The sequence below is a fragment of the Numenius arquata genome, chromosome Z, assembly GCF_964106895.1.
Source record: "Numenius arquata chromosome Z, bNumArq3.hap1.1, whole genome shotgun sequence".
Taxonomy (NCBI): domain Eukaryota; kingdom Metazoa; phylum Chordata; class Aves; order Charadriiformes; family Scolopacidae; genus Numenius; species Numenius arquata.
The window spans coordinates 55,780,264-55,803,434 of record NC_133616.1 but is presented as its reverse complement, the minus strand read 5'-3'; the positions used below and the strand labels follow the sequence as shown (position 1 = coordinate 55,803,434).

General features: G+C 39.5%; 1 protein-coding gene across 2 annotated transcripts in view; it reads right to left on the bottom strand.

Annotated features, from left to right (window-relative positions):
- MEGF10 (multiple EGF like domains 10) overlaps window positions 1–23,171 on the bottom strand; it is a 75,653-nt gene that overhangs the window by 43,348 nt on the left and 9,134 nt on the right. For both annotated transcript variants that reach the window (XM_074165724.1, XM_074165725.1), the window contains exons 4-7: window positions 18,645–18,737; window positions 3,453–3,699; window positions 2,707–2,827; window positions 715–851 (exon numbers count right to left, since the gene is read on the bottom strand). In XM_074165724.1, coding sequence (XP_074021825.1) covers window positions 715–851; window positions 2,707–2,827; window positions 3,453–3,699; window positions 18,645–18,737 — 598 coding nt within the window. The remainder of the gene's footprint in view (window positions 1–714; window positions 852–2,706; window positions 2,828–3,452; window positions 3,700–18,644; window positions 18,738–23,171) is intronic.

Genomic DNA, 23,171 nt, shown 5'->3' with positions numbered 1-23,171 from the left:
TCATGCCTGGCACAGCTCTCCCCATGTCCTGTGAACACTCGCGTGGGAAGTGCATATGGTTATAATACCTACTGTTGTTGGCAGAGATCCCCTGGACTGACCCCAGTGATTAAGCTGCTGCTGACTTCAGCAAATGAGTTGTGCGCTGTTTAAAATACATGCAGAAAAACACTTCTTTCATCACTGTCCATTGCCTTCAAAAATGATGTCTTGCTATATTATCTTTCCAGTCTACCAAAGATAACTTTTACCAATCAAGTCAGAAATAAATAAATTCCACTTCTTCATTTGAATTAAATACTCTAGGAGAAAACTCTCCAGCTTGCTCATTTTGAAGAGGAACAAAATGAGCCTCCCTTGCTACTATGACTGCCAAACATCTGCACAAAACCAAGAGCTTTCCTCCTCACCCCCTCACCATACCCCAACCTGCGTCATTCTGCAAACCACTCAAGTGAAGACCCACAAGAAACTGCCAGTGCATGGGCTACAACAGGAAAATCCTGAAACCAAGAAGTTCCTCACAGAAGAGTAATCACGTAGGTGCTTTTCACTGGTGACCCAGCATCAGCTAAGTGACATGGTAAACACTTCACAAGACTCTCTTAATCGTATCAGATATTTTCTTTCTGCTCTCTAGCAGCTTCTTAACTTTGTCTGTCATAGCAGACCCCTTGCTGGTTCAGCAGTCTGGCAAAAATAAGTTTTCCATACCGTTCCCCTGTGTAACCTGGGCTGCAATGGCATTGACCTGTCGCTGAGTCACAGGTTCCTCCGTTGTGGCACTGGCACTCCTGGGAACAGTTTCTCCCGTAACGACCCTCAGGACAAGGCTGACCACAGACCATGCCCTGCATATGCAGAAAAAAAAAATTAAAATCTTAATATTAGGTTTGTGATTACAGCTTGAATGGACAAGGAAGAAAGGCTTGAAATGAAGGAAGATCAAGGAGATCTCGTTTCACTCATCTAGTGCTGATGGAAATGCCAGACTCTTCTCCAGCTTTAAACATGTGGTGTGTTTCAGCACTGGAGAAATAATCTTCTAGGATTTCCATTTTGGAAGCCAAAGCTAATGAAAAACACTATCTCTAAGCAACAGTGAAAACACTTAGACATTTAAGACTAATTGATGTCAAGCTCTTCCCAATTTATTTATCAGGAGTAGTATATATCAAGACATCCGGAAATGCCCTCCAGTGAGTAATGGTGTAGAAATCAGTAATTGCTGTAATGCCCCAATTATACCACTTTATGTTAAGTTGTTTTTTTCTGATGAAAGGAAAAGCTGTTTGTAGTTTCATTGAAAGCAGCATTTCTTAAAAGCTTAGGTAGGATGTCTGTTTCCCTTCAACGGGTTTGGAATTTCTGCACTGCTGTGTACGTGTTTGGAATTAATTACACCTGTGTAGGGAGGTGAGCATCAAATCTCAAGACTTTCAAGATCACATTTCAAAACAAACATATTTACAGGCATTTCATCAGACAAAAGACATGCGGGTGTTTCAGCTAACATAAGATACTGCAGAATTTATACCTGGCTACTTCAAAACCTTCCTTTCAGGAAAAGCAAAAAAGGTTATACTGACAAAACTGTGTTTCACAGAATTGAAAACTGTAAAACTAACACAGACTTATGCTTAAATAACTGCTTGTAAAGGAAAATTAGTCAAAGATTTTCATTAGTTAAGACACACATAGTATGAAATTTCCATCGCTGCTTCATATGCCATCTCATTTTTCATTCACTGCACTTAGACAGATAAAGGGAGTCAAGACTTTATGCAAACATTTGTATTCAATGACCCATAATTTTGTTCTTGTAACATGAAGTGGAATAAAAGGGAAAAAAGGCCATAATCCAAGTTAGGTAGTTAGGTGAGTGATGCTATTCAAACAGAGATGATCATTCATAGCCACGTTCTCCAGTTGTTGAAAAACTGACCTTTGCCATAGGTTATCTCAATATAATATCTCAATTATCATAAGAAAATTAGAAGTTCATTAAATGTGGATTTCCCCAAAAATGGACATCTAAATAGAAAACATTATTTCAAAATACTATTGATAAATATTATCTAAAAATACTTTTAGAGAAATCATTTGGGCTTTGATCACCTTCCAGCTCCATTATTTGCCAACCCAGAGTTGGCAGCCTGGAAGCAGGGGAGGCTACGTGCAGCTCAGAGGTCAATTCTTCTTTCCCTACCACTGACTAAAGGTTAGAAAGTCTAAAGACAATGTCAAAGTTCTGATGTCCCATTTCCATCATCAACATTTAACACAGTACCTAAAGGTTTGGGGTTTTTACCATGCATACTATACATATGAAAACAGGCTCAAAAACCACTGCTAAAGTATATATAATGGTGTTACCTCCTTATAATATCAAATTGTATCTAGAAATGAATGACTTCCAGACAAGATCTAAAGTGTGTTGCCTCGTCAAAGAAAGATTCATGTCTTTTGCTTCCCAGAATCTGATACAGTTAAAAGGCAGTGTAGAACTGGAGTATTTTCAGTAACAGATGGTTTTGCAAGTACTTTATTCCAGTCCCTTATCCTAAAATATGTTCCTCATTACTCCTGGTTACAGGCAGACTGCATTTGCTATCCCGATTTGCTGCCCTTTTCTGACAGTACCCAAAATCTACAAATATGAAAGTTTTATGGTGTTGTGTCTATTTCAGAAATTAAAATTTTTACCATCCATCCTGGCGGGCAGGCGCACTCCCCGGTGACATGGTGACAGACGCCTCCATTTTGGCACGGGCACCTCTCCTCACACTGTGACCCATGCTTCCCGGGGGGACAGAGGTCCTCACAGCTGGGAATGGTGGTGGTGTACAACAAAGACAACCGTTACTTCGGCACACACTCCAGTCTCCAGCCACCTCTTTATTTTTAATGCTATTGTTAATTTTTCCGGCCAAAAGTATGAAACAGAAAGCAGTCCAACATAAAGAGACACACACTGAATGTTGTATAGCATCCGTGCAACAAATCTAAGGAAACACACCTGGCAACCCAGGAATTATTTCTTCTTAGAGGTATTTCTTTCTAAACTGGCTGGTGCTTATTCATTGTACTGACAAAGCTCAAAATCTATTCTGGAATGACAAAGCCAAATAACACCATGTTTCAATGCCATTTTCCAAACTCGTAGCCAAACCGCTTTCATGGTTGCCATGAAGAAGCTCCTGCTGCTACTTTTTGCAGCTTTTACTTAGCAGTCCAGATCAAGAGGGCTTGCTTTCTCTCAGCTACACGTCTGAATGTGCACTGCAACACGGGTTGCCCAGCTGCTTCTTTGCCACCAGCCCCCCTTCCCTGCATTACACAGCAGCCAGACCAACAGCACAGTGTTAAAAGTTAATCTAAACTTAATTTCTCGTGTTGGCACCACTCAAATCCTGCATCTCTGCCCCATAAATAATGTACCGGCTGCTTACAAGGCACCCGTGTATCCAGGGGGACACCTGCACTCCCCAGTCACATGGTCACAGGTGGCTCCGTTTTGGCATTGGCATTTCTGGTGGCAGTCGTTTCCGTACGTCCCTTGATCGCAGCGTTCCTCGCAGCGCCAGCCTTTGAAACCCGACGCACAGTGGCAGGCTCCAGTGATGGGGTTGCACAGGGCCCCGTTTTGGCACTGGCAGCGGCTGCTGCAGTGAGGTCCCCAGTGGTCACTGTCACACGCTGAAGGGGTAGGAAGGAAAATATACGGCAGTTTTATAATAGCTCATGTTACAGACACTGAAGATACTATGAGTCAACTGTAAAAACAACAACAACAAAAAAATTGTAAAACGGAAATAGTTATATACCCTCAGTTCTCCTTGGTCCTCAAGGATCTTGGCAGGCAGACAGAATTTAATTTATGCACACAAATTAATTTCTTAAGCATAAGAGCAAACACTTTAAAATGTGAAGCTGTGAAGTAAATGCAAGTTCTAGTCGCTTCGCTGTCAAAACTTCATTATGACTCTTCACCGTCAAATAACAGTTGTGGTTGCAGTGACCTTCCATTTACACAGAGAAGTCTTAATAACATAAAGAAGTCTTACTAACATAAAGAAGTCTTACTAACATAAAGAAGTTTAAAAAATGTAGTCTAATTCCATAAACAACTGTCTGAATCCCACAAGGAAGTTGCAAAGCTCATTCAACGTATGACTGATTTTTTTCAAATCCGTAAATTCCTACTTGTTTACATAATTGCAAATATTTCTCCTTCAATCTTGCAATACACTGATAGGGCAAAAAGAAAACACAAGGAGTGTTTCACCAAGCAACAGAAATTAGCTATGATATGGTTAAACTTCAGCTGGATGTTACAAAGTTGGCTACCCAATGTGTCTTCATGATCATTCAAATGCATCTTTTCTTGTCTGCCTCAATGCAGCCCATTACAAACCTATAAGCAAACCACTCAGAGGTTATGCCAGCATCAAAAGAAAAAACTTAATGTTAAGGAAGAAATTTTCTAAAGTGAGAAACATGGGAGTTCTGTAAAGAGCCAGGAGATTAAGGTCAGCTGGAGTTCAACGGGAATGTGCTAATCATATGGTCAAATGATCCGATTTTATTTTTATATTCTGTTGATAACAGCAGTGTGACGAGAGCCTCAACTGCAGCAACTAGAAGCCTGAGCTCTCCTCTTGGAGATTGACAACCATTGTTCTCCCGGTCTTCTCCTGGGGCAAAAATGCCAGGCAGAGAACAGCCACACTTTCCTAGACTAATTCAAGAATCCTCCTCAGGGTAGGAATTATTCAGCCATAGGAGCTGTTCATTCAGGCTACACAAATAAAAAGGGATTAGGGTCTTTTAAAGAATCTACTCCTTAAGATTTTTTTTCCAGGAGAGGTCACTGAAACATGCATCCATAATGGAGATATTGTGAGCACCTACACACAATAAAATACAGAGCAACAGAAAGTATTGTATGTCTAATAAACACCCAGAAATGCCGTGAAACTGACAGAAAAATTGTCTGTCTTATTATTGGCCTCTCTCTTTGAAGATGTGTGGGTTTTGTTCTGAAATATACTACAATGCACTGCTGTCTACAGCACACAGCATCTCACAAGTTGCCTTTCCCCATGGTAACTCACACTCATTCAGAACTGCTATATGTTTATTTTCAATATGTCTGCATGGAACTGAAAGTGTAATCCTTATGCTTAAGCAGTCCTCAAATTATTGTCAGGAAACTAACTATTTTGGGATACATATATATATATACATAAAGTGTGTGTGTGGGTGGTGAGATGTCTGAGACAGTCACATGTTTTTTCATGATTGAGTAGACACCTCTACTTTTTTTTTTTTTTTCTTAACACATTAGTCTGGATTCAGATAACTGTCTTCCTCCTGCTCCCAGACAAAACAGACTATTTCAAATTTAGCTATTCCTCATGGAATAATTAAAAAAAAAAAAATAATAAAAAAAATTAAAAACCTTGTCCTGGCATGTCTGATAAACAGAAGAATTCAGAATGATTGCCAGACCATAACTGTTCCAGTGCAGAGCTCAGTCAAGGATGAATGTGCCCTAAACACACTTTATATACGAAGACATGACAGGCAAGAGAAGACTTATCCTTGGTTGATAAGTGTGAGCTTGTGCTCTTTCACCAAGAGCTGGAAATGGGATATTTGGTGCAGTGCAACAACATTCATGTAGCTGCTTGAAGACCAGACAGACCAGAACCACCTACAACCACACATCTGCCTTTGCATTCAACAACCAGACACCAAGGTGAAACTGCTTCACTTGTGAAGCAGCAGAGGCCTTGTATTCCCCTGCTCTTTTTACCATCCCATCCCCAGTCTGCCTTCCCAGGATGCGTCACGCTCTCTCCTGGAGATTTACCGATGTCTAAGGTGAACGTGCTGTCTCTGTGAACTTGAACTTTTTTCTCAACTATTTTACTGTAAGAGCATGTACGGCACAGTGCATAATAATTTATTAGTTTCCCAGCATGATCTTCTCATTATATTTGCAGGAAATCATTAAAATAAAAAACATCATATGGCTGCTAATAGGATTTCCAGTCTCACGACTGTTCTCCTGGCCATGGCCTGGTGGGGAACAAGTATTGGCTATGCAATTTTTCACTACAGCACAATGGTGAAGCATTCCACCAGGACAAAGGTGGCCCCACCACAATAAGACTGCACGATAGTCCTTTATGTAAGGTCTGTCACCAGCCTAGCATCTATGTGTAAGTTATGGGCAGAACTGTGGAGAAGTCTGCAGGATTAATGGGAATAAATAATAACTTTGAATGAGATGGATAAATCACAGATTTTACCTCTATGTCCCATGACTGATAATCAATAATATTCCCCATAGGAAATTAAAGTGATTTGTCAGAAACTGACACTCAGTTTAGTATTGAAAAAGAAGAGGGCAAAGGGTAGAAATGTTTCCTGTGGTGAGTTTGGTTTATTTTTTATTAGTTTTGGAAGCTAAATTTACCAACTATTACATCGGACTATTTCTGCTGCTTCCTAGTATTCAGACACTCAGAGAGCCGGGCTGGAAGTCGCACAGCTGCTAACCTGGTGGAATGGGATAGTCTCTGAGTTAATGACTATCGTCAGGTTACAGACTGTCAGCTGGAGTTTAATCAGAATAGCTGCTCTGACTGTCCTGATGGCACCAAGGTCACAGGCACACGCACATATGCAAACGCTACATGCATGCACACGCAAAAGTGCCAGCTACTGGCCTCTGAACAGATTTGGAGCTGTGAATCATGTGTCTCAGCACGGGGTATATGTGAAAGGGAAGAAAAGTATAGACAGAAGAGGCCCACGTTCAGAATGGTTTTGGACACAAGGAAGATGCGTCTCCACCCCAATAACTCCTGGGAACACAGTCTGAATCCTGCAGAAGTGCAAAACCCAATCAGTAAACCAGGGTTAATTTTTTGTATTGGTGTGGCCTAATTCTGCTCTGCTTTACACAGACCACCTTCCTTATAAAAGTTGTTTGCCTTCCCCTTTTCACATATACTATATTCACCCTCTTCATGTTTTAAGCAGAAGAACCAGCTAGCCATATTGCTTCCCATCAGCTTCTGTAGTACACTCACAGGGTCCTTTCTGCCTTCACCTTATGTTGTGGGGTGGGGCGGAGAAATCAAAGTAAATGTTTAACAAACATCACGGTATTAATGCCACATCTTGTCATTTTTCTTTTTATACATGCCGTTCACCTGGGAATATCTGTTTTACCACTGTAGTACGTGCTGCGCACATCACGCAATGCTACAAGTACAGGACAGAGAACTTCTCTCTCAAAAGGCTACCCAGTGAAAGCAAAGGTTTGCCTTTGTGGATAAAGGTGGCGCACTGTATAAACCCTCATTTAAAATGAGCAAGTATGGTATGAAAATCTAAGACAATACAAGCCTACCATCATAAAGAAATGCTTGCTGAAACCAAGTGCCACACAATGACTTTAGAAACATAGAGAAGCTCAAGGATTCACTGGTGAAAAAATAACCTTCAAGAAGAAATTGAAATCTGTGATCCAAATTGCTATCATCTGGTGACCTTGTGAAGATTTAAAATTCTGTATTTCCTAGTATAATAACTTTCATGCACATTACTGTTATTATGATGGGCTTTATGTGTTTTTATGCAAATGGTTTCTGTGAGCGGCTAGTGATTTACGAATTGCGATTTTAGGGAGGGAGTCCTGATATTTTATGAATTTTTATAATAATATGAAGCACATCTGAAGACTTTGCTAACTCCTTTATTGCTCCTTATAAACAAAGACATTTTTAACTAAATATGGTCACATACTTGTAAGGGGGTTTTATGCTTTTTTTTTTTCATTGATTTCATTAAAAGGCAACAAAAAAAAAGTGCAAAAATGAGTCTAAGTTTATTCCTGACAAGCCCACCTTGATCACGTACAATTCTGTACTTTTCTAAAGAATGGTCTATAATGAGAGCAAAATCAGACTATCAAATCAAGTCAAAGAACATTTCAGAAGAGAAACCTCCTTAGAAACTCTGACTTGCAACTATCTTTTAAAGATGCTACAATTTTCTTTATAACATGTTATTCAAGACAGACAAAGTTTATGGCAATGCTTTTTTAAGATCTTTCTTCTCTTTTTGACTTCCTTTTTTGCTAACAGGAAGGCGAAAGTGAAGAATCACAGCAGAACTAAGATTTACTTCTCTTTTTTGTAGCTGCCTTACATGTAGCACCAAGACAACAGAATGAGATTTTATTCTGTCTTACACAAATTTCTGCAACACACACTGCTTTCTGGAAATATGCACCACTGTCACCAAAACAAGACGGGATTCTCACCACAGCAATGGGCTTATGCATTTTTATGGTTTTTAAAAACTGAAAACAAAGTTCCCTACCACAGACAGTAGAAACAGAGTGAATGTTCCCTCACTTGGAATACGTTATTGTGAGGTACAAATTTTAAATAAGCAAATAGTGGACAATAAGCAGAATTTCTCTCTCTCCGTAAAACCCCAACATAATTTCTTCAGATACGTTCAAGGATCCATAGCCTTTAGTAAGTCAAAGTTGATTTTCTTGGCTCCAGCATGTAAAACAAACTGAAGCTGCCCGTAACTTCAGCATCACCTTGTACTGATCTTTCTTCCTCTCTAGGTTGTCACATCAAGGACAAGTCTAAATCTTTGCGCCTTCCTCTGCATCCCTCTTTTGACTCTCAGATCTCTATTGCCTTGTCCTTACTTTCGTGGCCTCTATGGTCTACCCCTGGTCTATCATTTCTCATCCAGTATTCAAATGTCAACCCCCACATTTACATTGCCTTTGACATTAGCCCTTCTGTTGCATTTTCAGAGTACCGTCTTCCTTGTTTCTCCTCAAGTTGCCTCTACCACTTGGCACAGCTCTCCATACCCCATGCCATAAAACTGCCATGATGTTTTATCACCCAAGGGTTGTGGTCAACGGCTCAATGTCAAAGTGGTGGCCAGTGACGAGTGGTGTTCCCCAGGGGTCGGTACTGGGACCAGTGCTATTTAACATCTTTGTCGGAGACATGGACAGTGGGATAGAGTGCACCCTCAGCAAGTTTGCTGACAACACCAAGCTCGGTGGCGCAGTCGACACGCTGGAGGGACGGGATGCCATCCAGAGGGACCTGGACAGGCTTGAGAGATGGGCTTGTGCAAGCCACATGAAGTTCAACCAGGCCAAGTGCAGGGTCCTGCACCTGGGACGTGCAATCCCAGGCACAGATACAGGTTGGGCGGAGAATGGCTGGAGAGCAGCCCTGAGGAGAAGGACTTGGGGGTGTTGGTGGATGGATGAGAAGCTCAACGTGACCCGGCAGTGCACACTGGCAGCCCAGAAAGCCAACCACGTTCTGGGCTGCATCAAAAGAAGTGTGGCCAGAAGGTCAAGGGAGGTGATTCTACCCCTCTACTCTGTGCTCATGAGACCCCACCAGGAATACTGTGTCCAGCTTTGGAGTCCTCAACACAGGAAGGACATGGACCTGTAGGAATGGCCCAGCAGAGGGCCACGAAGATGATCAGAGGGATGGAGCACCTCTCCTATGAAGACAGGCTGAGAGAGCTGGGGTTGTTCAGCCTGGAGAAGAGAAGGCTCTGGGGAGACCTTATAGCAGCCTTCCAATATCTGATGGGAGCCTACAGGAGATCTGGCGAGGGACTCTTTGTCAGGAAGTGTAGTGACAGGACAAGGGGTAATGGTTTTAAGTTGGAGGAGGGGAGATTTAGATTGGATACCAGAAAGGAATTCTTTACTGTGAGGGTGGTGAGGCTCTGGAACAGGTTGCCCAGGGAGGTTGTGGATGCCCCATCCCTGGAAGTGTTCAAGGCCAGGCTGGATGGGGCTTTGAGCAACCTGGTCTAGAGGGAGGTATCCCTGCCCATGACAGGGGGGTTGGAACTTGATGATCTTTAACGTCCCTTCCAACTCTAACCATTCTATGAGTCTATGTCCTCCTCCACATCCCTACATTACAACTTTATGCTGTGATGTCCAGAAAAAGTTGATGTGTCAAAACCACTACCTGCCACAGTCATTTAGCAGTGTTTGCTTCCTTCTTTATCTCTGCGTGTTTCCTGCTTTGTACTATCTCTTTTCTTTTCCTTCAGCCACAGGTTCTCTGGGTAAGAGGCAACTTTCTCTTCTGCATTTTTACTTGCATAAGGAGTCCACAAATCCCCAGCCGGGACAGCCATGAGGTCTGCCAACGAGCAAGAATGACCATCATCTACAACTAAAAGTAGACTAACTGTAACATGTCCTATTTACAAGCTATTCCAGTATTCTGAAGCAAAGGATATAAATAAGAAAAGAGTAACAGTTATAGTGCCCACAACTGACCTGCTTTATCAAGGAATAATCACCACTAATAGTAAAGCAGAGCCAGTGTAAGTAAAATAGGACAATATAGAGAAAACTTTGATTTATCCAAAGGAGTAACCCACTGACAATCTTGTTATCATATTTTGCATACCTGAAAATGCGTTAGCTGTTCCGCCCAAAGAGAGTTCCATAATTACAACATGAAGGCTTGCAAAGACATGGTGTACACCACACTCCAGATTAAAATTTTGTCAGAAAACTGGATTGATGTCCTTCTTGACAGGAAAGAAGGTATTTCACATACCATGACAACAGTAAAATATGTCATATATTACATCATGTACCTTTGGTCTACACAAAACTAAACTTGGATAATACTCTACGGATCCTCAATTACTCTTAAGTGATAAGGACTTGAAAAGTCATAGCCAGGTAGATGCTACTCTTAATGATTTTCATTTCTGAGTGTCTTTGTGTTCAGAACAACATACATTGATTCACTAAGGAAAAATCATGACAAAAATATAAATGTTGTCACTAATCTAAATCCACATCATCCTTAGAGGAAAGTTTAGGGAGTATTCTGGAAACTACTCTCTACTATTATGATTTGGTTTGTTGCAGATCTAAATTGATGTATTCGTTTCCCTTAGGATATTCCTGCAGGATAGGAAACAGATAATAATTCTCCCAACTGGAATTTAAACCAAATAAAAGTAAATTCCCACTGATTCTGAAAGTTATAAATACTCAAATGTGTTCAAAATTCAACAAGATGCATTAAGCCCCTAGTGAAATCAACTTGTATGTCAGCCTGGACTGCGAGAAAATAAATGTGAACACGGCAAACTGAAATTTCAGAAATGGGGCAAAAAAGCCAAAAAAACCCCAGACCCCAGATACTCTGAAAAGTAGAAAAAAAAAATACTTTTAAAAATTTCAAAGTCTTATTTTATAAAACCCTGTTATTATTCTTCATATATTTTTATATGCCCTGTTCTAGTCACCTCAGGATATTATGAAAATATATCCACACCCATATCAGAAAAAAAATCTTTTTCATTTAAAGAATCACTCAAAATAATTATAAAATATCAATGCCTTTTAGTAAAAGACTTATTTTACCTACATCCCAGACACAGAAATGCATAGTAGTGTTCTTTTTCAGAACACTCTTTCTATTAAATCTGGATTTTCTTTGAGTCTTTTCATTTGTTACACTGTAGGCTTTTTACCCTTTGGCATATTTTCCATTCTTACGTTTTGTTTTGTGTGTAAGAAAGGATTTTTATTCAAAATGCTAAGCTTTAATTCAATTTAGGGATTTTTTTTCTTTACTTTGTAAAAGCCTTTTGATCTGTGAAGTGGAAGAACAACGAAAACGTGTTTTTCAGGTCCTATAAAAGACTGGAAATATATGCCTTTCACATGCCATAAATTTCAGAAGATTCTTTAAAGTGCTTTGGACATTCAGAACACAACGTTGGATAATTGCTAAGGAAAATACACACAGATGACTCTTGGTGTCCATTTTATCTTGCTACTGAGATGAAACCCGTTAAAAATAATCAGTACTATAGGAAAAGTTACAACATTATACGAATGTGATTGTATGTGTATAATATGGACTGTTTTCCATGATCCTGATTTTGCACAGATCTTGTAGGACGATAGATAGACCTTTTAATTTTTTGCCATGACTTGAAGGTCATCTTAATTTTTAAACTACCAACAAATGTTATGCTTCACATCCTTGAAAAACTGCTAACTGCAGTCATTGCAAACACATAAGTCTGCCAATATGTAAGGCAGATTGAAATTCAACCAACTCTAAAAATAGTTTTGCACTGTTACAAGAAAAACAAAATTTGCCCAGATATTACTCAAGAAATCAACTTAGGTAAACACCACAAATATGCGGAGTTTATGAGATGGTAAAAAACAGAAATAAAAAGCATCTCTGATCCAGAATTTTTTTACAAATCAATAAAACTATCACTATTTCCTGCAATGGCTTCCTGCAGTAAATCTCAACGTAAGTAAATTTAATAACTCAGTTTTCTAGAAAATATATTGTTGTTTCTGCTTTTGGAACTGTAATTCAGCAAAATGCTGAAACATGTCCATAGTTCCCTAGAACTTCAAAACCAAAATGCTTTATAGGACAGAAATTATATTAAACATAAAAATAATATAATTTCAAATACACCGTTGTACTGAACTCTAGAAAAGCACAGCTGCTATGTAGCCCAGGTAATTTTGATATCACCTGCCATAGTGACACTGTAGTGACTGTGTCTACAATGAAGGTGGTGGTAACTTGCATTAATACCTATTTGCACCTGATCTAACTTGCTGATGGCTTAGTTACTCAACCCAAAGATATTCAGCCTTGTTAGAGAAGAAAATAAAGAGTTCAGCTGGCAAAACTGAGGAGAAGTCTGTTAGGGGAATTACAGAAGTAATAATTACAGAAAAATCAAGGGTAGGGAAGAGACATATGTAACAAGAAAAAGTTATACTTTAAGGCTGTTTATGACCTGCTGCCACTTTTGCTAACAGGATGCGTTTACACATGTGGCCGTTTGGGAGTCAGGGTGGGGGGCAGTTAGGCATTACTTGAACGAGCTATTGCTCTACATTTTCCATAGAAGGAAATGGCTCTCTGTCAGGATACTCTGCAGTTTCACTTGTGTGTTTAGCTGTTTCTCAGTTCTGGGAATCAAACCTTTCTGGTGCCAGCATGTGGTTAAAACCAGAACTTTTTTCCACAGCTTGTTGAATGGCTTGGAAAACTTAAGGATGATCTAGCTTTCTAAGCGTATCTTGCAAGCTCTGTTACTCAAAATGCTTTCAACAAACAAAAAGGAAAGCGATGGCTTGGTCAAAGAAGCTCAATGAGACCCACTAGCTGTGCCGTCAGTGTACAAGATGCTCCCAGGCACCTTGCCTAGTACCCACACCAAGGGGGCTGTTGTGCAAGTGTGTCTGTGGGAAACAGTCGCACATCCACCTCTGCAGGGTTAATGGAAATTATAAGCTCCACTGAGAAACTGGCAGTGCTTGTAACTCACGTGAGTGTCTCACACAAGCTATGCCAAAGGATCCAGTTTCTGCCATATTCTGCATCTGCCAAGTCCCATGAAGAAAACAGTGAGATTTTCACGGAATTTGCGAACTTTACAAACACCCATGACAGTAAAGAAAATCTGACACTGGCAGAGGTACTGTACCTTAAAAGTTTCCTTAACAAGTGCATTTAAAGATAAGATGTTTCTTTGAGATGCTGGCTTTAAATGCTCAGCTTAATGTACTAAGGAAAAAGCCAGTTCTCTTCTCATGCTTTATAAAATGCTGGAGCCTTAGTGCCAGTTGTTCTACCCTTATGCCCTCAGACTATAGTCCCAATGAAACCTTATTAATCACCAACAGAATCAAATTACAAATTAAAATCCAGTGATTCAAACAAATCTCAGATTACTTAGACACAATAAAAATAGAAAATCCTTTTCACATTTCCACAAACAATCCTAACATACTTGTCATAGATCAAAACTATGTCATTCCCTTTCTGCTTTACTACTCAGGCCAGCTGAGGGATCATGAAGGCTATAATCTTTGCAGACAAGTCAGTATAATATTGATTTTGGCCTTTTGCCTCTGGTCCAGTTTATTCAGAAAGTGTCCTATTGATTTTGAAGGAATTATTTGTGGATTACTAGGCATGAGAAGAAAAACAAAGTGAATGTCCGGATTGCTTAGTGGGGCTCCATGTTAGGCTGCATGTGTGTCTTACACACATGTTCACAACTGACAATCAGGTCCATATATTACATATTACAGCAAATAGTTCTGCAAGACTGTGAGCAGAAAACACAATCTACAAATGTAAAACATGGTCTGATCATCTCTACACATCTAGACATTCTACTATCGCTACGTGCAGCAACTTTTACAGAAGACTGCATTATACACAACCTGCATTCAAAAACGCTCTTATAACATGTAACAATCCAATCTGACACATGCAAGTTAAAAATTTGATATAAACACTAATCCAGTTTGGCAGGGAAAGATTGTGTTGGTTTGTTTGTTTTTCAATAAAATCTATTTGTTTACATTCTAAATCTACAAACATGCCTATCTTTACAACTGTGTCCTTTTTTCTGATTTTCTTCCTTGTCCCCAGCCCAGAAACGATTAACTTATACTCCTGAAGTTCACAAACACATCTTCAAAGGGGTGCTGACAGCGTTGGTTGTACTGATTTGCTTGCTCCAAGGGATAGGTCCAACATGTCTTCTGTCCACTGATTTGTCATTGACCTGACTACTGTGTTCGGTCAATAATCTTTGTTAGAGTAACTTGTTTTGCATGACTGTCATCTCTCCCACTAGAATGGAAGTGTTCTGCAAACGAATGATCTCTCAATCCAAGTAGTATTTCTTTTCAGATATATGTATGTTATCACTTCAATGCCGCCCACTGAAATTCACTGCAAGCAAACACTGCCTAATACAGTATATTTCCTTTAACTAAAAAGAAAAGGTCTGAAGAAAAAGTACATCTCACATGGGACATGTTCCCCAAGGAGATATTATTTAATTAGCCAAATTCAGAGACCAGCACTGAGGTTTTACTCACAGAGGAATACATCCAATCTTATTTTCTTCTCAGGTGGGATGTAAGGTTTTCAGAAAGGCAGAGGATGTGATGGAGAGGAGAGTTATGGGTTGGGCTAGAACTAAGCACTGAAAGAGGACAGCCTCAATAGTCGAGTCAAATCTTCATCCCTCTTCTCCCTAAACTGAAAGCAGCCACTGACCTAGGCTACTGGTAATTGTCTGAGACTCATTAAAAAAAGGAAGTAATGGTTGCTACAAAAGGAAATAGGAGTCTCCCAAAAGGTTTAGTCCCTAGAAAGGTTATTAGGCCGTTGCACCCAGTGGCAGGCAAAGATAGGAGAGGGAGCTTGCTGATTCAGCTTTTACAGCACAATGCACTAATTTAGTCCATGCAATCACTCTGTCATTTTTGGAGAGAACATTTCAGCATTTATGAAGCGCTTGCCTGCAATTACTACCCAGAAAGCCACTGTCACATAGAAGCCAAGGCATATGGTTTAAAAATTTATTTTAAACATACTGGGTAAATACAACTGAGATAAAATAAAGCTGGTGGTTGGCAGATGGACAGGTGCTGCAACAGGACTAACTCTGTTTTGAGATATTTACAGATTATATTCCTTTGTAAGGAGAATAATCAGTCCTAACACAGAAAGGATAGCACTTTGGAAGAACAAGTTTAGTTCTGCAGTTTTGCAAAAAGTTTAGTGTTTAAATACAACAGTTGCTTCCAAGATGTTTGTGTCCATGAAAACAAACAGATTACTAAATCTGGAAGTTTGCCTATTATCTCACACTTTGAGAATAATCTCCCCCTTTCAGTCACAGTCTTTTATTTGGTCGTCAGTAACCATTAAATCCCTGAGTGTCTGACTTACAAAAATACTGGCCTGCCCTGTAATCATTGTTCCTTCTCCATTATTCAGTTAGTTACATAGTTACAATGTTTATGTGATAAACATTATTACATAAAGCAATTTGCATGTATTTTTCTTTTTTCTTGAATAAATAACTTGCCATACCAACAAAATTATTGCTAAAAAAAAAGCATCTCTTTCTTTTATCTTATTGTACCTCTCTGTCACGAAACTAATAAGTTTGGGATCATGCAGAAAATACAGTTAAAGGCAAAATATTAAAATCTGCTATGCAGGGAAAGGAACAATAAAATTCAATGCCAGAGCCAAAACCCTATCACTTACTGTCTTTCCAACACTGTCCACTGCCTTTCAGTTCAATTTGATCTACACTGTAGCTCTCAGGCACACAGATAAGGAAATCACGCAGAGTTAGCAACAAACAACAGCACTCAAACTCGGAACTGGTAAAAGCAATATCTTCCTTTAGTCTGTCCACATGGAATGGGATAAATTCCAAAAAAAAAGTCCCTGTAGGATATACACAAAGATATCCTCTTCCTCAGCCTACTCCCCATTCTCCTAGGACTCCACTAACGATCTGAAACAAATTTCGGCAGTTCCAGTTAGCTCTAGCATCATGCAGAAGCCTTTAGAGGATCACCAAGCTTTCCAGAGATCACAGTGTTCAAAGGTACACGGACAAAGGCTCTTTCAGCTTTGGCCTGTTGTGTACACCCACCAGAAAGTATTTTTGCTATTGAGGTAGCTGTGACAAGCAACCAAAGGCAACCAACTGAGGAAGAAGTGGAGGAAAAGAGCTGCACATGTGTTCAAAATGAATTATAGCAGACAGGTAAAGGAAATGGACTCTAGAAAATCCTGTGAGAGGAAGGATTATTTCCAAAGACAGATTTAGAGGTTCCTGTCTCATCTAAAGTGCCCTTTCAGCGAGTTTCGAACTTGGAAATCTCAATAAATAATGGTATCTTCCCCTTCTACCTTCTCTAGTGATATGCATTTCTTCTGCACATTTGATTAGTTACAGAAGAGCTTGATACATAAGGTTTTCACAAAGAAAGAAAATATTTTTTGACAATCTCTTTTGACAATTCAGCACACTAGATTATGATTGTTACAGTAACATTGCATTGTTAACTCTTTCAGTTTTATGCCTTTCACAAAACATAGTGTTTCTTCAGACTTCAATGACCAGATACTCATTGAAAGAATCACATGTATATACAAAGACTATACAAAAAAATGTAGTAATTTTTAACTGGTTAAATTCTTCCTCATGTAATCTTTCTCTCTCGAATTTCACAAAAAAGGCTGCCTGAACAACAGACCAGTTCCAGATGAAGAGTCACTATAGCACCTTGTTTGCAAAAAAAAAAGAACATTTCTCTATTTTTAAGAGAAAAAAAACAAGGCTGAAAATGGAACTGTATTATTTTTGTCCTGCTGATGATCTAGGTTTTTCACAGTTATCTTTGAAGGAATCCCATATTAAGTAAACTAGCAGCATAGTATCTTTGCAAGACATCAAGCTCCTTTTTATGAATTGGAATTTTATATGGTCTGTGAAATTTAAACTGTAAACTTTTTTTTTCATTGTTGACTAAAATATGCTCCTTTCAAGTGGAGGAACTTTGAACTTGATTGTAACGAAGTACATGGTTGTAATGTTAGCCTAAATACTACACTTCCAAAGACCTTACAAACGGGAACAGAAAGATGGAATAAGCAACAAATTATGATGAGTAAAAAACCCAAGAATTACTCCGAGAAACCCTTGTTGAGGGATATCAGTTGTTTAGCATAACAAATTCTCCTTTAACAACTCTATTTCAGCCAAAGGGAAGAAAAAACAACAATTCATGGTCTGCACAAACGATTACCTTTGACAGAGGAAGGGACAGTGCACCAACACGCCAGCCCTGCCACTGGGGGGTTTCTGCCCTCTGTCCCAACCTTATTGCCTTACTGCAGCCTGCAGTGCCTGGATTTACACCCAAAGAGTACAGAAAACAGCAGTGACTGAAAAGGTCATGAACTGATATTATTTTACTACTCTGCTGGGTGTTTTTGACATTTTGCTATGTTCTTGCACCAAGCGTGTGATGGCCTGGATCTTCATAATTTCTTTATTAAGGGTGGCCACCTGCTCGTGGGGCTGCATGTGACTGCACCCACACGCCAAGCAGGAAAGGAGCCAGCCTGCCCCTTTCTCCTGCCGCCTGTGCCCTCCTCGGCACTCCTCTCCTGCCCCCCTCCTCCCCTGCACGCACTCGCACGGCGACGGGCAAGGGGAAGAAAGTTGCAGAAACGTGACTAGGAAGTGAGAGCAGAACAGAAAAGAGACCAAGCAGACAGGGACCAACTAATAATGTGGGGAACGCAGTGAGGGGGAAAACGGAGGAGAGGGTTGTGAGCGTGGCTTTGCTCGTCGCTTTTAAAAATGACCTGGCATTCTTTACGTGTTAGGAAAATAAAAAAAAAATAGAGATTTTCTTACAGTTAAAATATAATTTTATTTATTTTACTCCAGATACTAAGTTCTGTATCACCTGGCATGTTTCTGACCACAAAACAGCTCATGACATTTAGCACTGCTACAGGGTAACGTCGTCTGCAAGTAAATGAAGAAAAACCAGGTCATGCTGAGTAACCTGATAACTCAGAACAACTCTCTCTGGCCAGAAAGCAGGATCCCGAGCACAGGATTGATGATAACCCGCCCGAAAGAGAGGACACACCATGGAAAGAGCACAAGACAGACAGAAGCAGGTGAAAACTCACCACTGGAGCAGTTGGGTCCTCCCCAGCCAGGCTCACACTGACAGGTGTTGGGAGCAATACAACGACCGTGGACGCATTTATCAGCACAATGAGCTGTCAGAGAAGGAAAGAAAAACAGAATTAAAGAAGAAGTCCTAGCACTGGGAAAAATATTCGAAACTTATTCCTAATCCATCTAGATCTTTCATGTCTCAAATATTGTTTAAAAGCAAAATAAACAGTGTGTTAACATTTGAAGGCATCTCTTCAAAATAAGTTTTACTTCACTCTCTCTTATTTCTCCTAAGTTTGAAGACTCCAACTAAAACCACATTGGTGCTCCTCAAAAGGGGAGGTTTAGATTAGATATTAGGAGGAAATTCTTTACTGTGAGGGTAGTGAAGCACTGGAACAGGTTGCCCAGGGAGGTTGTGGATGCCCCATCCCTGGAAGTGTTTAAGGCCAGGCTGGATGGGGCTTTGAGCAACCTGATCTAGTGGAGGTGTCCCTGCCCATGGCAGGTGGGGTTGGAACTACATGATCTTTAAGGTCCCTTCCAACTCTAACCATTCTATGATTCTATTCTATGATTCTATGAAATGCTTTTGCATTTAACAAAGAGAAAACAGTCCATATTTAATGAAAAAGAGTATCTGATGTATAGTATGTAAAATAGTATGATATAGGTTGGAAACGCATCTGACCATGATCCTGGGCAAGAGACTTGAGGTGGCCCTGACTAAGCAGGGAAGTTGGATGACTCCTGAAGGTCCCTTCCAACCTCAGCCCTTGTGATTTTCTGAAGCAACTTCTCACACCAAGAAAAATAGAAGAACTTCTGCATGCATTAAAAGAGGGATTCTCTTGCAATGGCATGGATAAAATACAATTTGCAACACATCAGTATTTTACTATTGATTTTTCTGAATGGTTGCACAGTTCAAATGAAGCACAACAAAACAGTGATGATGATTAAGGTAAGGCATGAGATAGAAACCCTATGAATCACTGAACCTTTATTCTAAGTGCTAAGCAGAGCTCCTTGAAACTTTTCTTTATAATTTTTTTTTTTATTTGCAAGCACATGTTTCTACAGCTAAGGTTTACTCTGAAATACAGTTTTTATCTGAAACTTTTAAGAAAAACTTGAAATGGCTTCAATATCCAGCATGTCGATGTAATTGACTCAAAACACAATATACTGAAAAGCAAGAATCTGCAACCAGCAACTGGTAACCTGGCATGACATTCATCATGAACATAAGAACATACCCTTAACTTTCCAAAATATATACAATGTAATACTTTCCTTCCAGTTTGAACAATAATAAAACTTTTAAAATGTGCACAGGATGAGAATTTTCTTTGTACCAACATTTCCAGAGAAAGTATGACATCAATCCGATTGATATACCAATGAATACAAGGTGAACAATGGGAAAAAAAGACAAAGTTGGTGTTTACAAGAAGTTTAATGGGACTATATGTGAATCGTTTACGTTCTGAATGGATTGAAAATGCTCCACAGTAATTAGGAAAAATACTTGCAAAATGTCCTGTTTTTTTTCCTAATTAAACATGATGAAGCACATTGGTCATCTATATATTTTTTTGTGGCCAAGGAAAAGGAAAGCCACACAGAGAACCATCATATATATAATATTAAAATCTTGTATTATCTGGGTTCCCCGCCATTAATTGCCTATTTTTACAGCCTTTAATTTTCAGTCTCAACGTTTATTTCTAATAAGATACTTTTCAGATATGCATTAAAATGATCTTCATTAGAAATTAACAGGGAGAACATGAATTTTTAAATGTTAGATGATACAAAATATTAATACAAAGCTATTTCATTGTTCTCTATTTATTTATTATAAAAGAATTACCCTAAATAATACATCACAATTTTCCATTAGTCTTATAACTAGACATGAATTACTCGTATCTTTGAAGGTTCTTGCCTAGTAAGTGCTGCCGTGATCACTGAAGCTCTCCCTAAACTAAATGTGTGAAAAATCTCACTAGTAAGCCATAAGACAACAGAGGGTAGCTGTACATGTACATGTCTCTGCATGTGCATGTGTATGAATAACGTAGTGAAAAGCAACACACCCAACCCGACTTCCTGAGCACTAAGGTTAAATACAATAAAGTGACATTCCATCACATACACTGTGAGATAGATGGAAAAAAATACGAAAATCAACACATTGTAAGAAACTGGACCCAGGAAGAGATACAGAAGAAGCTCTTTGAGCATCTCCTTGCACTGCCCCTCACACCATGCTGAGCATGTAGGTCCTTCCTACAATCCCTATATAACAGCATACGCTATGGTGCTGTGGCAAATGATCATCAAATACTTCCAATAATAAAATAGAGTTGTCTTAGAACAAATGTATGAGAGGCGAAACTTTGGATCAGAGTGTTTACAATGCAGAGTCATTTCACAAATTAGAGCTGTATTCCCTTCTTATCCACAGTAGCAAAAAGCAACAGTAGGTTCTCTTCGGCCACTGGGGTGGTGTTTCAGTTTTACAGTAGTGTAACGTAAATCAAACACAACTCTTCAAAACTGGCTACCACTACTAAGTCTCTACAGAACTTATCTATAAATAACAGTGTTGAGGATTTTGACAGCCAAAACTCTGCTGACTCTAAAGATAAAGAAATATGGGCTAAGGACTCCTGGAAGAAGTTGTATAATACAATTACTGCTGCTTTCAAATAAATTCAATGAAGATAAATTATAATTATGCACATATGTGGCATATATAGAAATTATTCTCTAGACAAGTACACCTTATGGGCTAACTGATTCTTGGCAACTGAATCCGAGCTAATATCCCTAAGAGACAGCATCTGTAAAAAAAACGTTATCACACTGAACATGGGGATAAGAGAACCGAAATTTACTACACGACCTACAAAAAGAGTGTAAGGTGGGGACAACACAAAAAGCACTGGAACAAGCTGAAAAGACATGAATGACATCAGGGACAGAGAAACTATTTTCTCTTGGTTTTTTATGAAATTGTTGGACATGATATAAGAAAATACTTACATGCAAGTGCAGCTGAAAAACTTAACATGAAGTCTTTTTGGTACTAAGCAGTGTAATGAAGCACCAAAAATTCACTGGCAGCGCTAAATTACGTAAGTCATATCTTCTTTTGTAAGGCAAAAATCAGTTATCACATGAAAAGCAATCCGAGTTTACTCTTGTGTACTTCCTTTTACATCTCATTTCCCCTTTTCTTCTGCGTCTTATTGTTTCCTTCAAATTCTTCTCTAAAATCTTGCCTCGTCCAACTTACAGGTCTATTTCAGTGGATCATATCCTTTCGTTTTCTTAAAAAACGAAAAGGTGGATTCACTCTTTCTGATTATAGAGTATCAGGCAGCTTGAAGTACCTGTAAAATATCTGCTGTTGTGTGTGCAATTCCATGCAGTGGCCCTTCTGTACCGTGGGAGGAGCTGCCCCATCCACCGGACACAAGTCCACCAGGCTGCTTGAGCTCCCTTCCCACCCCGGTTGCAGTCACTGCTACCAGCTTCTGTTACTTCTCTTACCAGCTGAACAAACACGCCCTGCTGAGGAAGCTCAGCAAAGCGAATCGACATGAGAAGATGTGTGTGACCCACCCAGGCCATGGACACCACTGCTACAGCGAGCTGAAAGCAATGTGAGGCAAGGACTTGGCCAACGCGCTCGCAGACATGCCCTAGCACCACAGCTTCAGGAGGGGAGCTCGCACCAGGGGGATTGAGCCAGTCGTGCTAGAGGCATAGAACGTATAATACAATTTTAGGTCAAGTTGCCACTTTCAAACACTCATCACGTGTCTAGTACTGATACCAACGAAGAGAGGGAGATGGTGCTCCAGCTCAAGAGAAGATTGCAATTCAAATGCCTACTTATATGCTGATGGGCTACAGCACACCGCCTGCCGTGCCAATGCAGATTGCCTCTGCCATGCTACACCTACTTAAAGTGTTACAGCTGAGTGGAGTAACTCCTGCTCCTCATACGAGTTCCACTTCAGCACTAGAGCATATACGAAGAGTGGAACATCGTAAGACTTGAAATTTCTGAATGGCATTTTATAAATTTGCTCCCCGTGATTAAGAAAGTGACATGAGTTTTATTTCATTATAAGTCACCACAGACAACGCTTAGACAGCTGTGCATTGCATTATCTGACATTAAAAGAAGCTACAGCAAAATTTCTAGTAATAATATTTTAAAAAGGAATTAGCATTTAAGATCTACTGCTTTTTCATTTTGAAAAGCCAGGCATAAATCAATTAACATAAACAAAGCTTGAAATATTTTCTCTGTAATTTTGCACGTAAGTAAATGACCAGGAGAATCAACTATGGTTTCTCAATTAGTCTTCCCCCTTTTAAACAAATTAATCACATCATCAAATGAGCAGATACCTGAAATCATACCTGATTTCATGAGATTTCATACCTGATGTCTATTAAATAAAATTCCTATCAACTTTACAGACAATTCATATTAGCAAGACTGGAGCAGT